Source organism: Andrographis paniculata, unplaced genomic scaffold (assembly GCF_009805555.1).
Source record: "Andrographis paniculata isolate CXL003 unplaced genomic scaffold, ASM980555v1 Contig34END, whole genome shotgun sequence".
In the NCBI taxonomy this organism is placed as follows: domain Eukaryota; kingdom Viridiplantae; phylum Streptophyta; class Magnoliopsida; order Lamiales; family Acanthaceae; genus Andrographis; species Andrographis paniculata.
The window spans coordinates 1495643-1513856 of NW_026137567.1; the positions used below are offsets into that span (position 1 = coordinate 1495643).

Here is an 18214-nt window from a genome sequence, read left to right on the forward strand (position 1 = left end):
TCTCTGTGATGATGAATCAAAGATGACGAATCAGGTCATTATCAATTCTATTGACAATCCGAGGCATTTGTCCGAGATGAACTATGCATTACCTACGATTATAATGATCTTTGGAATTTACTAACACATGTGGTAGGAACTTTAGAGTGTTTTTGGGTGTTTTCTTGAATGAACGTATTGTTTGATAATATTTTAGTCTATATCACAATATAATCACAGACTAAATGTATAAATTGGCTTCCAAACTGGTTGAATTGTTGAATGAATTCATGTCTATTTTTGTAATGTATTAATTGTCTTTTGCATTTGATTGTATAAAAATATTTTATAGGCTCAAGTGATGATAAGAATTTGCAATTTTGCATTTGCTAAAATTCAATGTGCCCAAAAAAAAAAAAAAAAAAAAAAAAAAAGACCAAATTGAAGACCTAAGCTGAAGAGTTTTGATTTATTTTTTTATTTTTTTTTTATTGTAGTTTTATATGAAATCTATTTTTTCTATTGTGGCAAAGATCTACTCCCTCCGTCCACAATATTTAGCACATTTGTGCTCGGCACATGGATTAAGAAAAATAATATTTTATTGAAAAAGTAAAAAAAAAAAAAAAAAGGTAATTTGAGGTATTTTTGAAAATTTAGTTACTAATTAAAAAGAATGAAAATAGAGAATATAATAAAATTAGTGGTATTTATTGTAAATAAGCGTGAATGAAGGTAATAATTAAATATTGATTTTTTTGCTTTTTCAAATATGGTAATAGGATAAATTTAAGGGATATACGAAAAAAAAAACAATGAGAATAAATTTGGTGGACGGATGAAGTATTTTTTTTTTTGTCTTAACATGTTGAAATGTTGAAAATAAAAATTGCAGCATAATAAGACAAGAAATATAGTACATAATTGGTCTAACTTTTAATAACTCTGAAGCATTTATTTGTATTCTTCTTATATAAATTACACTATAAATATCAATATATATGTAAAAAGTTTATCACTCCATCAAACTTTGGGACAAACTAACAATTTACCATTAGGTCTTTGCTAGGTAACGAGGAGAGCCTCCCAGCTAAGTGGCCATTTGTCGAGGTAATCCGACTTCGAAGAATTTTTTATATTGGCACAAATATTCTAAGTTTGGGATATATCAATGTTATAAGTAAAAACTCCATAGGTGTTAAGGTGGATGCACAATTCCAAACCAAAATAACCAAATTTGTTCTATTATTTTATTTTTTTTGGGATTGATTTAAAAATAATAATAAAATATTGCAGTGTGCATCGACAATAATTGTGCTTGATGTATTTTTGCATCCTACCATGTTCATGATTGTATCTTTGGCATCCGTACTTGTAATCTACAACACACATGTGATATGAATTTCTTGCAATCTGGATAATGCTATGCTTGTGTAATCATTTTGTTTAATAAGATTAGATTTTTATATCATAAACTTTTATGAATCCCAGCAAGTAAAACGATCACGAAAGTGCGCTTGGTGCGGTTGTTTTGAACGCAACCAACAAAGTTGCAACGAGCGGGCATCATAGAACCTTTAAAGTAGTAATTTTTATTTTGATAGGATGTACATCAATCATTTGTTGTCAATATAGCTTCATTCTAACTACTTTCGGAAAACAAGATATTATGTAATATTATAGGTAAACATACAACAGTAAGACCGAAGGTGAATTGAAACTTATTTGTAAATTCGTTATAATGTGGTATATAAACGAGATGTATATGTATATGGCGATAGTCACTTGTAAATGAATTTCCGACAACAAAGTTGTTTGGATACTAACATAGGTATAAGAATTGCCCATCATTGTAATTTATTAAGTTTGTGGGAGTATATAGTTGATGTTATAAAGCACATTGGCCTACAACATATTACTCATCTAAAAATTGCAATATAATTTTGTTATTTTTTATTTTTTAAATGGAAATAATATAGTGTTATATTATGAATCCTTATTCTCATAGAAAACTATCAAGATCACTTTAAGTGATCACAAGCTACGTTATTCGATAACTCGGTCCATCACACAAACATTAATCTCAAGAATGTAAGTACACGATTATCCACCTACATTGTAAGGCTATAAATATATGAAAGTAGAGTCCAGGTACACATATCGGGAAAAATAGTATATTAAAATAAAGAAGGGGTACATCGAAGGCGTGAAGGAGTACATTGTTGATGTCATTAAATACATGGATTTGTAGCGTATTACCCACCTAAAAAAATCAATAAACTTGTGTTAATTAATTTTCTAAATGGAAAAAAGTGAATGTTACATTGTGTTGCATCCGTTAGACTCATACAGAGAGAATTATGAATTCTTGTTCTTGTTAGAATTTATCGAGCTCACTCTAGGTTGTTGAATACATGCACACAGGCATTCATTTGAAGTGTGTAGGTACACGGTTATCCACCTATGTCATAAGATTGTATTCTTTATTTATACGAAAGTGGAGCTCGAGTACATAATTTGGTAAGAAATAGTACATTCAAATAAGGGTAAATTATATAACATCCCTTATGTTTTAGTAAAAATGCTCAAAAACACCTTATATTGTATTTATTGTGTGAAACCTTTACAAAAACTATAAAAATAAATGGTTGATCAATTATTTATTTATTTATTTTATTTAAAAAAAAATTATTTAAGATATTTTACATTTTTCATTTGTATAAAACTTGTATAATTTAAGTCTTTATTTAGAACCAACTATCAGTTTTGGACAAAATGGTGTTTCGTGCACATTTTATATTAACACAAGAGGGTTTCAAACAATAAATAAAACACATGATGTTTTGTGCATTTTTACTAAAATACAAGAGAGTGTTATATAATTTATTCTTAAAATAAATATGGGGTACATCGGAGTTGTGTTGTAGTACTTGTCTATTTAACCGAGTTACTGGTTTTTAAAATGCTCTTAACTGATTGTCACTTGATTCTATGAATGTCCAACAATTTAGATTACTATATTATGGGTCAAAATATTTCAGAAGAGAAATATTTTTTATATTATATGGAAAACACTCGAAGTCTTAGTAGTATATTACAACTTGTTTTTTCAAGTAAGTACTACATTTACCTTGTGTTACTTCGTGAAAGCGAATTCAATAGAAAGCCCACAAGCATGTATGAGTAATAACCTATATAATTTAATTAAGTCATTTCAAACTTGTTTATCCATCTATAGTAAATATATGTTGTTTATCTTTTCATACAATTCAGAAAATGGAGTGAACACTATTACGATGAATTAATCTCTTGATACCGACAACAAGCGAATATTTCTAATTGAAAATGGTCGTTTTTCAAAGCACAGATTACTAAGGAATATGTATATTTTACTAAAGAATATGACACCATTATTATAGGTACGTAAAAATCTGCTATAGGGTAGTCCGGAATTTGATACAGTTATGTAAGTATGTGCACCAGGTACAAATAGCAACATTCAAGGTATGAATGGTGTTTTCTTAGGTATTATCTGAGTAGCAACATGTATCATTGAGTGTGGTTGATTTCAGTCAATCTTCTGATGAATGAGACAATTGAAAGAATCGGTAAAAACATTTTCTCTATTAGCTCCGGTGAAAAGGTTTGTACACGGTATATTTACAATCAACAGTTCATGCCAAACTTTTCAATGGCAAGACTAAAGCATGTAAAAATATTCATATTCTCTTATTTGTCATTTGTATCATCCATCTTGCATTTTCTACTTTGCATAAAGTTGTTAAAGCAAATGAATATTAATTCTCCACTTCAAAGAAGTATGTATCAGAAGAATGATGGGTATGTCAAAAAACTATAATTGATCAAAACAACCTTACATAACAACATTGACAGCACGTCTAAGTGTATATATTATAAGTGGGGGTATATACATGAGTATTAAGCCGGTATACATACTATTATTGAAAGCATATTGTGGCATTCAGTCTAATATATTTTAATGTCTAAAAACATCTTACACAATGATAACCACGGGCAGAATCAATCATAACATGATCGGTTGAAACACTATAACTTCCTAACATGCTTCATTTCTTTAATATGACAATCTAACATCTCCTTCTTTAGCTTCTCGACTTCATTATGGAAGTACGAGATGACAAACTGGTTGACTAGAGATTTAGTCTTTTTTTAATTTTGTAAAAAATTAAATATCAATCAACAATAAAGGACATCTCGTTATCACTTTGAAATTTTACCAATTTCACTAGGGAGCACCTCAAAACACAATTCGGGTACACATATCACCTTTATAAGTATAATACATAGAACGCTAAGTTTAAAAAATGCAATTGTGAGTACATAGAAATACCATAATTAATTCTTAACCGATTGAACTTGTAACACAAATGTCGACCCCCAAACATGATTAATATGCATAAAACAACCAACCGACATGCAAAAAATAAACAATTACAGCCAAAATGAACTCATCATCCCGTAAGACCCTTCCAAAATGTAAAATGCAAAATAGGATGAACACACAACTATGCCCTCACATAAATTCCGGTGAACGAAGGTTTCTCGAGGATGAATAGAGGCATACCATATTGGGATCGAGATTTTAACCTTAGTCGAACGATCTAGGGTTCAAACTACTACTGTGAAGAAAATGAAAAATTTAGAAAGAATTAACAAAAAAGCTTAGTTATTTGTGCTTTTCCGGGGTGACGGGCTCGATTGGAACTTCCTCTTCGCCATGCTTCATCACTTTGTCGGACGGTGACTAGACTAAGAGGAAGATGGGTCCGATCGGCTACACGGAGGAGTCGGATAGGATTTTGTTTACGGTGAGAGTAATGTGTGGTGATTTTTTGCCTCACTCATGCTATATATCGTGCCTATAGCTATTCTTCCATTTAGTTATTTTTTGAAATATATATATATATATATCGTGCCTATAGCTATTCTTCCATTTAGTACATGTTTTGAACAAGTTAAGTAGAGTGTGAAATGTTATAGGTATATATTGATAGCTCGAAATTGCATGCATTAAATATTTATATTATATACGATATTGGTTGATTCTGATTGGATTTTACCTAATTTTTACGGGTATTGTTTATTTGCGGTATGCAGATGGCAAATATCAAATTTGACGTAATTGACTAAAAAAAATAAAGAAAAATTCAAATTTGCACCACCTGGTTAGTCATGGCCATGACTAACTTCACCCTCTTAACATAGGGAATTAATTAAAAGCACAAAAGTCTAATTGCTACAAAATTAGGGCAGTAATAAAATAAAATTAGAGGGAGGAGGGAGGCACCACTTATCATATCTATGCAGAAGAACACAGTGTGAAACAGTCTCAAAGAGAAACCGCGCAATTGCAAAAAGAACAAAAATTATTCCAAAGAGATTTCGACTTCTTTCCGTCAATCCGACTAATCATAAGCGATGTTTACTTGTGCTATTTTTGTTCTTCTTCCTATGACTAATTGCAAGAAGAACAAAAATTATTCCAAAGAGATTTCGACTTCTTTCCGTCAATCCGACTAATCATAGGCGATGTTTACTTGTGCTATTTTTGTTCTTCTTCCTATGACTAGCGAGTAGTTACTTTTCTAGTTTAGAAATGAAATAAACAACTTTGTATACATTCATGAGACTAGAATTTGTTTTTATTTTATTTTATTTCTCGATTCCTAAGTATTTCTATGATTTTTTATTTTAATGTTCAATAATCTTTTATTTAGTTGGGTATTGTGGCCAGATATTTCAATTAGATTAAAAATTAATTACTAAACTAAATTAGGTGTCCGTAATTGCATTTTAATTTGGTTCAAGTAGCAATTAGGAACAGGCATCATTAGAAAATCACGGAATCAATTTTAAGCAGTTCTGCATCGGTAATTGCTAAATTTAATTAGGCTCTTCTAGTTCAGAATGTGGTTAGGTTAGTAATTCTTCGTGGCATCACTAGGATTTTAATCTAATTAGAGAAGCAGTTAACAAACGTAACTTGATTGTCAAATAAGTAAGGAAAAGTTGGTTACTAGGCATGTGTCGGTAACCATAACTAATTTATTTAGAAACCAATGAATTTAAATATTTATCGATGATCAAAATTCACTATCCAAGTTGTCAATTTCATTCCTAGATTAGAAACTTATTTTGAGGTTAACTTTTAGCCATCGAATTTTTTGTAGATTTTTAATTTGTTATTTATATTTTATTATTGAATGTGTGACGAATGTTGTCATATATAATACTTTTTTTTTGTTATATAAGACATACGTAAGCACATATAGATGAGATCGAAGTATTCTGTATATTTTTATATTTAAATAAAGACAAAAATATCAATAGAGAATTTATGGTCAGATCAGAAAAAGATGGGGTGCAGATCAATTTATTACGAATGGAGATTAAAATCAACTTACTATGTGGATTAGGAATTTAAAGTCAATTTTCCCTAATTTATATCATTCATTATTGATTAACTGATAAAATAGAATATAGAAATAATAATTAAACTTTTTGAAGAAAATAATAGATTATAGATACAATAGAAATATATAAAATTAAAAAATATAAAAATTTATTCATGGAACAAAATTTATGTCATATTTTCAACCAAATTTAATTGTTGATGTGTTACTCTGTTCCTAAATCACATTCTATTTCTTAAAAATTCAATCATTTAGGCATGTCGATTTAAATAATATAACTGAGTTGAGCAGCTAAACTTGGTTGAATTGGGATACATCACAATAATCCAAATATATATATATTTTTTTTATCTTCAACGATCATATTATGCAATATAATGAACATTTTTATATTCTTATTGATTAAATCAATATCCCAAATGAGTGACATGTGTCGAATAATAACAAATTGAGCTTACAAAACACCAAAAGCATCTTCTACATCATTTTAAGCGGTTGTTATACTGTGAAAATACGTGCATCTTAGATCATAGAGAAATATATTAGATAAATCTTGTCCATGAAAGATATATTTCATCCATAAAATAATACCTCATATTATATTTGTAGAGAAATAGGGGGAAATATTGTTATACTATTTCTTGAGAAAAGTAAGAGAAAAATACACATATATGTATATATATAGGTATTTAGAAAATATTACTAAGAAACTAAATTTAATTAAATCATGGATATGGATATAAATCATGTCTGTCTAAGATATCTAACAACCTAATCAAGATATGATTGGCATGTAGATTAGCATGTCAGATTTTTAGATTAAGACGTCAGACGTCAAATATTTAAAATGGCGTGTTAGACATTTACAATGACACGTCAGACGAAATTTAGTACGAGGCTCAGGCAAATGTTAGTATGACCGTTAGAAAAATTTTACATTAACTGTCAATGTGTATTTTAAATGAGCTAAGGATGAATTTGGAATAGACGACAATTCTAAAAACTTAAAAGAATGATGCAAATTTTATTCAGTTGCAGAGATGACTAAATCTTGATTTTGAATAAAATATTATGTTATATTACCAATATTTAAATAATAACATGGATTATGTTAACAAAATATTAGAATTTATTACCAAAATTATAAGATTATCTAATTTAGGAATTTGGATAAAATTCCAAATTTAGATATAATTAGAAAAATTGAAAATAAATTAAATTCTCTAGAGTATTATTTCTATACTGAAGAGTTGTGTTCCTTCGTATTGTAAGTAGATTAGTATTGATTAGTAAGATAAGTATGGTTTAGATTTTATAAATAGTCTTGATGTAATTATTGTAAATTTAGATCAAAGTCTCAATTAATTTTTATTTTTTTTACTATAAATTTTAATTTTTTATGCTTCTTCTTTTCATCTTAAATTTCTTTTACTATCAAATATTTGACTACTGTGCTCCATATAAATTAAAGATTTAATTACTTTAAATCATCTAAAAAAATCTATTTGGTTATCATCCGGAACATCTCATCAAAATAGCAATTGAGTGTTTGCAATTAAGCTTAAAAACGGAGTATGAAATCTTTTGTAAAGACGAGATATGAAATCCTCGGGGTCTCACAACGCCAATGATATACAGTTCAAATCATCCATCATATAGTAATTATTTAGAAATCGAGAAAAATATTTTGTACATATGATGTATAAGTGCAGGGGTAGAAGATTCATTTGTCTAAGTTCTTTCTTTTATTTAAAAAATCTCTAAGAGTCATATCTATTGCAATAGAGTGGTTGGGATGAGAATTTCACGTATACCATGATAACATTTATAAGTCATTAAAAGGAAATGATCCATAGCTCTTTAGTATATTTTTTGGCCCCTCCCCATAGGTTGTATGGATATATTATTAGTTTAATTAATTAGTTAATTAATCAAATTTATTTTTGATATACTCCATAATATAGATATATATCAATTTGATTATTTTTTAATTATCTTATCTAATTAAATTAACCATAAATTGTTGCCCATTTTTTGTCCATCATGCTGAGAATTAAAAAAAAAAAAAAAATCTTGATGGACGGTTTTTCTTTTTAATTATAAATACTCTTATTTACTCTTTAAAAAAAATCAGAATACATCATCGCTACTTGAGAGCAAGAGTTTGGCAACACCTTCCTAACGTCTTCCCAGGATTTCAACCTACTAGTGTTTTGAAAAAAAAAATATCTAAAGCGCAAATTTGATTTTAACAATGGTTCGAAGTTTGTTTAATTATCGTATTTGGTTCTTCTAATTTATTTGATCTAAGTATGATTACTTGTGATATAAATTTCATATTTAAATCATTTTGTAGAAATTTAATTATTTCTAAGATTTGGTATCAGAGCTTTAATTCATCTCTGCTTTGCTTTGAATTTTTTTTTTAAATTTTAAAAATTATTTTGCTATATTTTCTTGATAAGATCCGATCCTGAGATTCGATAAGGCTTCATTTTGTTTTTTGAGAGAAGTTTGAATTCCTTCTTCAAAATTCTTTTGATGAAAATTAATTTCTACAAGATATTAAATTTCTACAATTTTCTTAGGGTTGATTAATTTGTTCGGCTGCAATTTCAAATTTGGATTGCGTGTTGTGTGTTGAAATTTAGGTGGACAGTAGATTAATTTATTTGTGTTAACGACTGATTTGATTGCCCTTTCTGCGGGCCGAAATTGAGTTTTAATTTGTATAAAAGGGTCTAGATCATCACTGCATTGCTGCAATTTATTTTTACTTGACCAGTGCATTAAATAATAAAAAAAAAAACAAATAAATAAATAATAAAGCAATGACTGACTGTTGTAGTTCAAATATTGAACACTAGTGTACAGAATTATACAAGTTAGGGTGTGTTTGTTCGATGCTTGGATTTTAAGTTGGGATATAAATAGTAAAAATTTTGAATTTAAATTTTTGTACGATGTGATATAAAAAGGTGTTGATGCGATGTTTTCAATATAAAATTAATTTTTAGTATTATATAAAAAATAAAAAATAAAAATTTCGATTTGATATTTTAGAAAAAAAAAATAGAATAAATAGTATATTTTAAATCAAATCCCCAGACAAACAGGTCATTCTTTTTTATTTATTTATTTATTTCGTTGCCTGCTTATATTAAATTCAGTATGTATGCATATTCAGTCTGTAGGGAATTAATACTACATATTAAAAAATACATACAAATTTTTCCTTAGCCCCTTTGCAGAATTTTCGTCGTGCACTTTTAATTCCATTAAATAATAAGTTTTAATATAGAATGTCAAACTAGTCGTCTGCCGCTTCTATTCAGTATGCATTTATTTATTTATTTTGGAGTATGTCGCTCACATTTAATCATGCATGTATTTATTTAAGTGAACTTCAGATTAAATATTCATTATATTTGTGATTTATTTTAAATTTTAATTAATTAGCAGTTACAATATTCTTGATTAATTAAAATTTATTTATGATTTATTTGAAATTACGTTAATAGACATTCATGTACAATATGATAATATATGCCCACAGGAGTCTTGTTATATTATATGATCAATTAGGATAAAATATCAAATTGTATTTCTTAATCTACTCATATGAATTAAGAAAAGAAATACAATTTGATAGTTTTATTGTTAAGTTATGTTTGAATCTAATTAAGTAAAACTTTAGCCCACAGATAAATTTTATGTCTTTAGATTCATGTCTTAACATGTTTATATTGGTAGAACATGTAGTTTATTTGTCTCGTTTATTGATGAGCATGTAAATTTAATTTGCAGCGTTTAATATTATGAATTTATTATATTAAGTGTGATATTCCCGAATTGACTGTGATAATTACAAAATTTGGAATGAGAGTATTCTTCTTCATTTAGGATGTATGGATATTGATTATGCTATTCGAAAAGACGAACCGCCGGATATTACTAAAACCAGCAAGCTAGATGAGGTGGATCTTTATGAGAGATGGGAGAGATCTAACCGTTTTTTCATGATGTTCATATAGACCAAGATATCTGCTGGTATCCGTGCATCTGTCGACAAGCGTAATAATCGCAGAGAACTTTTGAAGGCCATTGACGAACAATTTGTCAAGTCTGATAAGGCTCTTGCCAGCACATTGATTATTTAGTTCTCCACCATAAAATTCACGGGTGTGAGGGGTGTGCGCGAGCGCATAAGGCGCATGTGGGACATTGCAACGCAGCTGAAAAGCTTAGAGATGACCATGTCTGAGTCTTTTATTGTCCACTATATTTTTTGCACTTTGTCTCATCAATAAAGTTCATTCAACATATCCTATAACACACATAAAGATAAATGGTCCATCAACAAGTTGATGACCATATGTGTCCAAGGGGAGCAAAGATTGTTGATGGAGGAAGATGAAAAAGTGAACCTGACGGTTCATGGCAAGAAAAGAAAGCACGACGTAAAGGGGAAGGGACTTGTGCCAACCGACCGATTATAAAGAAGGAGTCTAAGTGATTTTTCTGTAAAAAGAAATGACACATGAAGAAAGACTGCATTAAATTCAAAACCTGGCTCGAAAAGAAAGTTATTCCTTCTGCATTTGTCTGTTATGAATCTAATTTGGTTAATATTAATTATAACACATTGTGGATTGATTATGGTTCTACAATCCATGTTTCCAATACCTTGCAGGGTATGGAAAGCTTAAGGAAACCAATGGGAAGTGAACAGTTCATCTATTTCGGCAGTCGGATGCATTCACCTGTAGAAGCTATTGGGACGTGCAATTTAATGCGAAGTAGTGGTTTTGTTTTGATATTGGAAAAGACTTTTTATGTTCCTAGTTTTTCCAAAAATTTAATTTCTATATCGAGACTATCATGTTTGGATTTTTCGTGAGAACTCATACATGTTGTGGCATTATCGATTGGGACATATCTCAATTGACGGAATTAAGAGATTAATGGATGAAGGGATACTTAGTCCCTGAATTACACTGATTTCGAGACTTGTTTGAATTGCATTAAAGGCAAGCAAACTAACAAGTCCACAAATGGTGCACAAAATGAGTTAAAATCTTTTGGAAATTATTCACATTTGTTGTCCAAACATGGATACAAGTGGTCCGAGATACTTCATCACCTTTATTGACGATTATTCACGGTACATGTATCTCCACTTACTTCATTTTAAAAATGAAGTTTTAGAAGCCTTTAAACTTTTCAAGGCTGAATAGAGAAACAATGTGGAAAGCAAATTAAAATCATCAGATATGATATAAGTGGTGAGTATTACGACATATACACAGAAAATGGACAAGCTGCCAGTCCATTTGCGAGGTTTCTTCAAGAAAATGATATTGTTGCCCAATACACTATGCTTGGTTATCCGGACCAGAATGGTGTTTCAGAAATAAGAAACCGAACATTAATGGACATGGTAAGGAGTATGAGGAGTAATATAAAACTTCCTCAATTTTTATGGATTGAAGTACTGAAGAAGGATGCGTATATATTAAACCGGGTACCAATCAAAATTGTCTCAAAGATACCTTTTGAATTATTCAAGAATTGGAAACCAAGTTTGCGACATATACGTGTTTGGGGGTGCTTGTTTAAGGTGAGAATTTATAATCCACAAGAAAAAAAGTTTGATCCGAGAACTATTTTTGGGTTTTTCATTGAATATGCTGAAAAGTTCAAATGATATAGATTCTATTGTCCATCTCATAGCACTAGAATTGTGGAATCGAGAAATGCTAAATTTCTCGAGAATGACTCGATTAATGGGAGTGATCATTTTCAAGATACTCATTCTGAAAGAGATTACTATAGAGATCAACGTATTGAATCGAGTGATAGATTGATTGTCTTCCACACTCCTCAAGTTTCAACGGATGTTAGACGATTAACTAATGGAGTTCAACAAGCTGATGAAAATGATCATATAGATCAAGTTGTTAATGAAACATCAAGAAAATGTTGAACAAACCTGATGATGAATCAGTTGGTCAGTAAGTTCTTCATGATAATAATGAAACAATATTGAGGGTCTACACGAGTTAGAACATCAGCAATTTCTAGTGACTTTATGGTGTATCTTTAAAAATTGGATTACAATATAGAAGACGCAAATAATCCTGAAACGTTTTCATAAGCCATGAATTCTAAAGAATCAAATTTGTGGCATGATTCTATCATACACGAGATGGATCCTATGGCATCAAACAAAGTCTAGGATCTTGTCGAGTTGTTTGATGGTGTAAAAGCCATTGAATGCAGATGGGTCTTCAAAACCAAAAGATACTCTAATGGCAACATCGAAAGACATAAAGTAAGACTTGTCGCCAAAGGATTCACTCATAGGGAATGAATTTATTACATCGAGATATTTTCTCCGGTATCTAAAAAAGATTCACTCCGTGCGATCATGGCATTAGTAGCTCAGTTTGATTTTGAGTTACATCAAATGGACGTGAAAACAACATTCCTAAATAGTGATCTAAAGGAAAAGGTTTACATGAAACAACCTGAAGGATTTACCTCTAGTGGTGGAGAAAATTTTGTTTGTAAACTTAATAAATCCATATATGGATGGAAACAAACCACCCGCCAATGGTAATTGAAATTTCATTATGTTATCTTTCCCTTTGGCTTTGAAGAAAATGTTATGGATCATTGTATATACCATAAGGTTAGTGGGAGTCGTATTTTCTTCCTTGTGTTGTACGTGGATGATATTTTGCTTGCGACTAATGATAAAGGGATATTATATGAGGTGAAGCAATTTCTTTCAAAGAACTTTGATATGAAAGATATGGGAGAGACATCTTATGTCATTGGCATCAAGATCTATAGAGATAGAAATCGAGGCATTTTGGGTTTGTCTCAAGAAGCCTATATTAAGAAAGTTCTAGGGAGATTTAATATGAAAGATTGTTCACCGAGTGTAGCTCCTATTATGAAGGGTGACATAATCGATTTGAGTCAGTTTCGGAAAAATGACTTTGAAAGGGAAAATATGAGAAATATCTCTTATGCTTCAACAATCAGAAGTCTTATGTATGCTCAGGTTTGCACCAGGCCTGACATAGCATATGTTGTTGGAGTACTAGGGAAATATCAGAGTAATTAGGGTGTTGACCATTGAAAAGCTGTTAAGAAAGTGATGAGGTACCTTCAAGGTACGAAGAATTTCATGCTCATGTATAGACAAACTGATGTTTTGGAAGTAATTGGCTACTCCGATTCGGACTACGCTGGCTGGATTGACACTCGAAAATCCACATCGGTTTGTGTTCTGTTGGTTGATGGAGCTATCTCTTGGAGAAGTGCGAAGCAGTCTATCACTGCTACTTCCACTATGAAGGTTGAGTTTGTTTCATGTTTTATGGGTAGCTCGCATGGTGTATGGTTGAAGAGTTCCATATACGGGCTTAGAGTCATTGATTCCATTTTCTAGGCCGATCAAGTTGTATTGTGACAACTCTGCTGCAGTTTTTATGGCTAAAAACAATAAGAGTGAGAGTTGAAGTAAACACACCGACATAAAGTATTTAGCCTTAAGAGAATGTGTCAAGAAAAATAAAGTGGTCATTGAACACGTTAGTATAGAGTTGATGGTTGCCGATCCCTTGACTAAAGACATACTATTAAAGAATTTCAAGGATCATGTAGCAAGTATGGAATTTGGTTCCACAATGTAATTTATTTGCGCACATTGTTATTGAGACTCTTATTCAGTTTAGTGTTTTCTCGTTTTATTGTGCACATATTTGTTTATTCTTGAGAAAACTCACTTTAATTTAACTCGGAATAAATATATGATTTATTCATTGAGTTGTGAATTTAGTTTGAGATGCTTGACATATTGTAATACACGGAAGATAACATTCATTTATTGAAGACCTGCCACTATGATTCGTATGTAAAGTATCTCATTATGTTTGTAATGGTTTGAGTGGGCGAAGTGGGAGAATGTTAATTTAATTAATTAATTAATTAATTAATCAAATTTAAATTTTTATATTTAATATGGATATATATATCAATTTGATTATTTTTTTAGATTATCTTATCAAATTAAACTAACTCTAAATTGTGGCCCACTTTTTCTCCTATTAAGCCCATTACGTTGAAAATTTACTTGAAAAGTGGCAGAAAAATCATGATGGACGATTTTTCTTTTTAATTATAAATACTCTCACATACGGGTTATTAGATTTACTCTAAAAAAATCAGAATACATTATTGCTATTTGAGAGCAAGGGTCTGGCAATACATTTCTAACGTCTTCCTAGGGTTCCAACCTACTAGTTTCTTGAAGAAGAAGATCTCAAGCGCAAATTTGATTTTATGGATGAAGTTTTGTTTAATTATCATATTTGTTTATGTTAATTTATTTGATTTAATCATGATTACTTGTAATATAAATTTCATGTTTAAAACGTTTTGTAAAACTTTAATTATTTCTAATATATATAACTGGATATAGAGGCTGGGGTTGGGATGCGTGAGGGGCGGGCTGCGGATCCCATCCCTTCGTAAAAAGTCTTTAAATATCAAATAAAAAATATTTAAAAATAAAAATGGTATATCGAACTTAAATAAACAATGAGAAAAACTATTGTTTATTGTGTACTTATTAAGCACCATGATGTTATAGTTGTCAAAACGGATTAGCGGAACGGATTTAGCTCACAATTCACCGTAATCCACAAATAAACGGATTATTTGTGTGCCAACTCACGACGAGGCGGGTTGATTTAAGCAACCCAACCTACCAACCGATGGTGAGTAAAGCAGACCAACCCCCAGATTTTTTAACAATATTAAAAATATAACTTTTATAATTAATATTAAAAAATAGTTATATCATAAAATTTAAATAATACATATTTCAAAATAAATGTCTAACATACATTGATTTAATATTTTAAATATAATTTTTCGATTTATTTAAAAAAACGGCAAAAAACTTAAAATCAAAAGATTATTTACATAATGTAAAATTTCTTAATAAATTAATTATTTAATTTAATTTACTTTGAAATATTTTTAAAAACTACTATAAAATGTAATATTCTCTAAATCTAATATGTATACATGTGTTTATTTTTTTATGTAATTTTTTTAGTATTACAATTTTATAGATATATAGTACAAAATATGTATGAATACTCAGATTTACTTATAAAAAAATTAGTTAAACAATGATGATATTTTTATAATAATGCATAAGTTGTAATGATTTTTTTAAGTTGTGTGATTTTTTTAAGTTGTGTGGCAACTACAATTAGTGTCCGGTGGAAGAATCAGTAAATATACATTATATTTAGAATATAAATAATAACTATATTTATTTGGTTCACAGACAAACCCACCCCACACCGTGGGCTAACTCATTTTCAATTTGTAAGCTGTGTAAATTTGCTCATTTAGATTTGCATTTTAGGATTTAGTTAAAACTTTTTTATTTTGATTCTTCTCTTTAGTAAATAAATATTTATCTACATTTAAAATTTCTTATTTTCTTATAAATTAGTTTATTTTAATTATAAATAAATAAATATTTTTTATCTATAGTATTTAAAATTTTATTTTTTTATAAAATGTTATCTATACTACATATATTTTTAGTATTATATTTAAAATATCTAAATATATATTTTTAATTTATTTTATTACATATTCTTATTTTAAGACTATCAATAATACTATTCATATAAAAATATAATAAAATAATATAATAAATCACTATTATTAACTAATCAAATATTATTAACTTAAAGACTATCAATAATACTATTTATATAAAAAATATAATAAAATAATATAATAAATCACTATTATTAACTAATCAAATATTATTATCTTAAATACTGTGTATAAAATCAAATGAGACATTTGAAATGTAAGAGGGAGAGTATTATACTCAATACTTATTATTTATTTAATATGATCAAATTAAATTAAATTACTATTTTATTTTAAAAATAATAAAAGCAAGATACATGTATTTTACATAAAACGTTTATTTTTTTATTTTGATCGGTTCAATATTTTTTTTTCCTTTTAAAAAATAATTATGTATTGTATTATATTATAAATTTATAATTTATAATATTTTTAATTTTAATCAAATTATTTAATTATATTAATCATAATATGTAATTATTTTATATAATAATTATTTACTAATTATATATTTTTAAAATTTTTATGTCTATAATAATATAAACATTTTTACTAGAATTGAGAAAATATATTTGTTGATTTGTGTTTTTGGTGCTTCTTTTAAATTATAATTTATTTGGTAGCATATAAATAGATAGGTGGTGTGATATTTTACATGAATAATAATTTATATATAATATAATAAATAAAAAATATATATAATATAATTTTTTAGGAGGGAATAATAAGTATTGGGAGGTTCAGAGTAAAAATATAATAATATTTTAATTTAAAATTATCATTATTAATAGTTATCAATAAAAAAATATATATTATATATTTATAAAAATATTAAATAAAAATACTATTTAAACAAAAATTCGATCAAATCACTATTTTATTTTAAAATTTGCTACAATTAACGAAATACCATAATGTATAATAGTGTAGTGACAAAGAGGGTGACAGCATGCACAGCATAACATATCGATTATTTATGAGAAGGATCATATTCATATATATATATATATATATGAATATTTATATGTATGTATTGATGTAATATAGAATATCGAATATTTCCTAGTCGTCCTTGTCTTTGACAACGGTAATCGGACAGGCCGCTGTCGCCACCACATAATCAGTCACACTTCCCAGTATTATCCTGTTTAAGTTTAAATTCATTTGCAACCTCAATTAACTTATTACCATAATAAATTAAATTAAATTATTTTTTAATTTTCTTGATTAATATATAGCAAGTATATCATAATTAATCAATTAATTATACCTTTTGAGGGTGGAGAGGCCCCTGCTGCCCATCACCAACGAATTCAACTTGAGATCTTCCACAGCCTCGCAGATCTTCTCTCTGGGATCCCCCCAGTATAGCTTTGTCACCACTCTTATCTGATCAAATTATTTATTTATTTCTAGCTTGCTATGCCTAACAGATCTAATTAACAAACACTGCAGGTCTAAAATTTAAAATTTAGACATTAACAGGACCTATTTAATTCAATTGGTTAAATGGGTAATTATTAATTAAATCAAAAATTTCAAATCATACCAAACTATTTAAGGTGCTTGGCCTAAAATACATTATAATAGGTAGCTCACCTGCTTCTGTCGGGTAGCGGTGTCGAGTACGTCGAGCACTTCAGCATCCGTCGGAACCTCGTACTTTTTCATCACCTCCGGCTCACGAAACTCCGACAGCGGGATCAGAGCTAATTCAATTTTAATTAATCAACAAAAACCAAAACACTCAAACTGATTGCAGATCTGATTAAGAAATAAATATATCAGAATTGGATTAGAAATAGAAGAATTGGTAGGTAGGGGTGACATACGAGAGCCGCCGGATTGAGACCAAAGATTGGCGCGGGACTCGTCGGGGGAATGAGATTTGACGTGTACGATGTAGAAGGTGTCGCCTTTGTCGGCCAGGTTGTCGATGGACCACTGCAGCGCCGCCTTGCTGCTCTTCGAGAAATCCATCGCCACCCCGATCGTCTTATCCTTCGCCATTCTCTTCTATTTGATTCTGAACTCACCAGTTTCTTGTATTTATTTCTCTTCTTTCTCACTTCTAACGCAATCGG

The 18214-nt window shown here is 29.2% G+C and overlaps 1 protein-coding gene, 1 long non-coding RNA gene and 1 other non-coding gene across 3 annotated transcripts; 1 reads left to right on the forward strand and 2 right to left on the reverse strand.

Annotated features, from left to right (window-relative positions):
- LOC127248972 (small nucleolar RNA SNOR75) lies at positions 1-80 on the forward strand. Its single transcript, XR_007838218.1, has one exon. It is a non-coding gene; the product is annotated as a small nucleolar RNA SNOR75 (small nucleolar RNA).
- Positions 81-2091: 2011 nt separating this feature from the next.
- Positions 2092-6379, reverse strand: LOC127248756 (uncharacterized). Its single transcript, XR_007838141.1, has 2 exons — positions 3110-6379; positions 2092-2242 (listed from the first exon to the last, which is right to left on the reverse strand). It is a non-coding gene; the product is annotated as an uncharacterized LOC127248756 (long non-coding RNA).
- A 10693-nt stretch (positions 6380-17072) lies between these two features.
- LOC127248948 (universal stress protein PHOS34) lies at positions 17073-18214 on the reverse strand. Its single transcript, XM_051271545.1, has 4 exons — positions 17963-18214; positions 17730-17839; positions 17401-17519; positions 17073-17274 (listed from the first exon to the last, which is right to left on the reverse strand). The coding sequence occupies exons 1-4, from the start codon at positions 18138-18140 to the stop codon at positions 17193-17195; spliced, it is 489 nt and encodes a 162-aa protein (XP_051127502.1). The 5' UTR covers positions 18141-18214; the 3' UTR covers positions 17073-17192.

Bases quoted from the DNA above. Each gene is read 5' to 3' on its own strand.
- LOC127248948 (XM_051271545.1), bottom strand. From the start codon at position 18,140: ATGGCGAAGGATAAGACGATCGGGGTGGCGATGGATTTCTCGAAGAGC. The intron at 17,840-17,962 runs GTATGTCACCCC...AAATTGAATTAG, and splicing joins GTCTCAATCCGGCGGCTCTC to CTCTGATCCCGCTGTCGGAG. The intron at 17,275-17,400 runs GTATAATTAATT...AAACTTAAACAG, and splicing joins GGCCTCTCCACCCTCAAAAG to GATAATACTGGGAAGTGTGA.